General features: G+C 44.6%; 1 protein-coding gene across 1 annotated transcript; it reads left to right on the forward strand.

Annotated features, from left to right (window-relative positions):
• The first annotated feature begins 220 nt into the window (after nucleotides 1-220).
• LOC144891151 (uncharacterized) lies at nucleotides 221-1,541 on the forward strand. The gene is made up of 3 exons (XM_078773521.1): nucleotides 221-417; nucleotides 571-794; nucleotides 958-1,541. Exons 1-3 carry the CDS (start codon nucleotides 238-240, stop codon nucleotides 1,490-1,492), a joined length of 939 nt encoding a protein of 312 aa, XP_078629647.1. The 5' UTR covers nucleotides 221-237; the 3' UTR covers nucleotides 1,493-1,541.
• The last annotated feature ends 3,386 nt before the right edge of the window (nucleotides 1,542-4,927 follow it).

Genomic DNA, 4,927 nt, shown 5'->3' on the forward strand with positions numbered 1-4,927 from the left:
AACCAACCCTGCTGCACCCTCGTAATTGATGGCGGATGGCTTGTCTACATGGTGAAGTGGGAACAACGTCAGACCTGGCAGGAGATCGCCAACAGTTACCTGAGCTACGTGCAGTATCTGGGCCGCTGCTCCCAGAAGATCATTGTGGTCTTTGATGGCTACAGCAGATCACCAAAAGATCACGACCACATCCGGCGTACCAAGAATTCCTGATGTAATCTCCAGATTCGACCGGATATGTCCAACTGGACCCCAAGAGCAAAGTTTCTGGACAACACTCATAACAAGAGTGAGCTCATCCACCTTCTCTCTTCAACCTTCCGAAAACATCACATCACTGTGGAGCAGTGTGACAATGATGCTGACACTTCAATTGTGAGAGAGGCATTGGCTGCTGCTTCAGATGGCTCTGTTGAGGTCAGTACCATTTGTGTCTTCAGTTAGTATAACTATTGGATGGAGCCCGGGGGGAGATGGGGTAATTTAAAAATAAGAGAATTCACACTGTTGAAAAGTTAAATCTGTTCTTGAACGGTTCATTATGCTTTGTACATGTTGTTATATTTTCAGGTGCGGGCAGAAGATGCAGACGTGCTGGTAATGCTGGTGCACCATAGCTCAGACAGCCACCATCCACTCTTCTTAACCACATCAAACGGCTCTTATGACGTCCGAAAGATCAAAGAATCTCTCTCCGAAACACAGAAGAGCTACCTGCTCTTCTGTCACGCCTTCACGGGGTGTGATACGGTTTCTGCAATCGCTGGTCATGGGAAAACAACTCTATTTGCCAGGTAATAATGATAATACTACTATTACGTCGGCAAATAATACTAATACTACTAATAATAATAATTATAATCATTATCATCATTGTATAAATGTTAAAAATAATAATAATTTTATTTCTGTTTTACATTATACTTTACTTGACATAGACCTGGTGCTTTTTTTTAGGTTTTGCGAAGGGGACGCGGCTGAGTACATCGACATCTTCCTTGACACAGAAGCCACCAAGGAAACAGTGATTCAGGCTGGTACTGCGATTTTCAAGTACATTTACCATGGACGAGATACTACATTGGGTGAAATTCGGTACAACATGTTCTCAAGGAAGGCAGCGGCAGGAGTGATCAAACCAGAGACTCTACCTCCAACAGAGGGTGCAGCTGCACAACATTCACTCCGTGCCTACCTGCAGACCCGGGACTGGATCCTTCTACAGAGCATGTCTCTGAACCCCAGTGACTATGGATGGAGAATAGGTGTGCATGGGTATGAGCCAGTTCCAACACTGGACCCCACGGCTCCTGAGGAGCTATTGCAGTTCACGAGCTGTAATTGTCATGGAGATTGCAGCAACCGGCGATGCAGCTGCAAGAAGAATGGGGTCACGTGCATCTCGGCCTGTGGAGTCTGTAATGGCATTACATGCAGAAACTGCAGTCATGATGTTGTTGAGTCTGAAGAAGACATAGACAATGACTGTTGAAACTTCTGACATTGTGAATGAGAAATAACTCTTGAGTATTATATATGTATGTGAAATAAAAGCAACTTTGTGTGTAAATGTAAAAGTGAAAATATAAATGTTAACAATCAACTCAGAATCATGAAAAACCCTTATTTGACCCCTCATAAGTTACTTAAGGGCCGATTAAAAAAAAAAAAATTCTCGAAAATAATTTTTCGGTACCCGAATTCAACAGCTTTTTTTCTGGGTTTCCCACTGGAGTTGAACTTCAACATTTTAACACATGTTATTACACACCTTTACAAACATATTGGTGAAGAAATTTTTTGGTAACAATTTAGTTAACAGATTTGTGAAATATCTCATAAAATGCCCTTACTAAAGGCACTGGTTGCTGTACTTGACACTGCAAAACATGTACTGTGCTGAAGGAGCCGGAATCGTCAACTCATCTTTGGGAAGACAAAGACAGACGTTGAGTATAAATTGCATAGTTTTTAAACGTTTTGGCATCACAGACTTTGTGTTAGTATTTTATTTTATTTTAGATCCAAAATAAAAGTTCATTTTTACTTACCGCACCATGAACCAGCCTCGCTGATGGGCACACCAATCATTCACCCTTATTATTAACTCATTCACCCTTAGATGTTTCATTCATCTTTCATTCACCTCTAAGATTCCATTCCCCCTAACAAATATTTCATTCACCCTTGGGTCGAGTTTAATAAGAAGTTTAATAACGACCATCCATTAGTTTAATAAGAAGCACTGCGCTAGGTTATACAAATCTCAATTGAGCGTGACTTTTGGGTCTCTCTGTATATATTTGTGGGAATGATCTTTAGGGGTTAATAAAACTGTTTAGTATAACGATAGTTATTTCTTAGCATTTGTTTTTCGATAAGTGTGTTGTACTATTTGTACAATCGAGATCCATTGCATATCATCCATTAGATGTCCTTTCATGATGTACAGTGAGATGTTTGTTTTTCCTATCCGACTGTTTTGTCACCCCAGGGACAGACTCACTGATTCTGGGGTCCTGGGGAAAAATTCAAGGATGAATTTTTGTGTTAACTGTTATTTCTGTGTTAACTGCTAATTGCATGCTTGGGAGACTTGGTGGTGTGCGTTTGCATCTTTGCTGTCACTGATGATTCACCAACAAGTGATGAAACTGGTCTGGCAGAAGAAGGATCTGTAGCATTGGGATTCTCATGTATGTACTATTTGTGAATGTACAGCTGAAGAAGAACTCGGGTAGAGTTTGAAACAGCAAAGGGCTTACCTTGTGTAGCTTTCCTTGGTTGCTTTATGAAGTATTATTTGGCAAGAAAAGCATGCAAGGAGTTAATTTATATAATCCTAGCCACCTGGGGGAATTGATCGGGTGAGAGCTGATTGGCTATTACCTCCAAATACTGGTGAGAGACGTGAATGGGTTTTGTTTTTCATTTCCATGTCGACAGCTATTGACATTGCACATGGTACATGGTTGGGAACCTCAATGGTACGTGTATCTGTCTACACAGTCCTTGATGACTCACCAATAAGCGATGAAACTGGTCTGGTGGCTGAAGGGGGTGTATATCATTGGGATTTTCATATATATGTTACTTGTGAATGTCTACATCTGTAGAGGAAATCGGGTAGAATTTGAAACAGCAAAGAGCTTACCTTGTGTTGCCTTTCCTGGTTACTTCATGCAGCTTTCTTCGGTTAGAAGAACATAGGGGGAATATATATGTGTGTGTGTGTGTGTGTGTATATATATATATATATATATATATATATATATATATATATATATATGTATATATATATATATATATATATATATATATATATATATATATATATATATATATATATATATGTTTAGGAGTTGCCGAAGGCGAGAAGAAGAGGCCATTTCGTTGGGTACAAAGCTTGTTTATTGTACAGAAATCTCCAGCAACTGCTCACAAACGGAAGTCGTAACGGCTTATATAAAACCAAAAACCCTCTTCGGAGGGCGTGGCTCCAACAGCCGCGCGTGCGTCTTGACCACACAACCAAAAGTCCCACAGGGCCGTGCACGTGGATTATTACCAAATAAGGACATGCAAATAAGGTAAAGGTAACCGCCACATGCGAATAAGGTAACCGCTACATGCACCCCCCCCCCCCCCCCAGAATACACTCTCACGGGCCTGTACGTAGTCCGCAGGCGCGCTCGGCGGTTGCCGAGAAGGCACGAGCAGTGCTCGGCCTCGATACGCGCGAAACTACGCCGCCGTGGGGTTGAGTCGACCGAGGGGCTGGTCAAGGCCTCGGGGGAGGCTGCCGAGGTTCCTCGCAGGCCTCCCGAGGTTGCAGTTCGCGGGTGCAGTGCCGAGAAGGCTCGAGCAGCGCTCGGCCTCGGTGCACGCGAAAAGCAGTTGAGCCAACCAAGGGGCTGGTCAAGGCCTCGGGGGAGGCTGCCGAGGTTCCTCGCGGGCCTCCCGAGGATGCAGGGTGGTTCGTAGTTGCGCGAGTGGCGAGCAGCGGTAGCAGTTGTAGTTGCAGCAGTAGGAGTTGCGGGAGTGGCGAGCAGCAGTGCGCGCGAAGGTAACGAGGCTCCAGTGCGCGCGAAGGTGACGAAGTAGCCGTGCCGCCAACGCCTTGTAACGGCGTTCCTTCGGAGGGTCCCGGAGCAGGCTCGCCCCTCTAGTCGTAGAGGAGGAACCGAGCGCTGTGCGCAAACCACATGGCCGCTCGTCGTTGCTAAAACTCCGGCAGTTCGAGTTTAGGTCTTGTGGAAGAAATTGCGGTCGAAATACTGCCGTGTTCATTTGCAGCCCCCGAATACGTTCAGGGGCGGCCGAGGTCACCAGTTTAGGAGTTGCCGAAGGCGAGAAGAAGAGGCCATTTCGTTGGGTACAAAGCTTGTTTATTGTACAGAAATCTCCAGCAACTGCTCACGAACGGAAGTCGTAACGGCTTATATAAAACCAAAAACCCTCTTCGGAGGGCGTGGCTCCAACAGCCGCGCGTGCGTCACGACCACACAACCAAAAGTCCCACAGGGCCGTGCACGTGGATTATTACCAAATAAGGACATGCAAATAAGGTAAAGGTAACCGCCACATGCAAATAAGGTAACCGCTACATATGTATGTATATATATATATATATATATATATATATATATATATATATATATATATATATATATGTATATATATTGTTACGGATCTTGGGGGTCGGCGCTCCCCTTATCAAGGGGGGGTTAATCCCCTTGTCTTTTTAGCTGGCCGTCCCGAGTCCTGGAGTTACCCCGTTCCTTCCGGTCGGTATTAGTTATGGTTGCTGGTCAATTTGGTCCTGTTACCTAATTACCAACACCGACCGTGAAGCAAAGAGATAACCTCCCACCCGAGCCGCAGCGTTAGTGGATACGCCGAGCGAAGCGAGCCGCGACTCGGGCTG

This window comes from Myxine glutinosa, chromosome 3 (genome assembly GCF_964187855.1).
Source record: "Myxine glutinosa chromosome 3, kmMyxGlut1.1, whole genome shotgun sequence".
NCBI classification, from domain to species: domain Eukaryota; kingdom Metazoa; phylum Chordata; class Myxini; order Myxiniformes; family Myxinidae; genus Myxine; species Myxine glutinosa.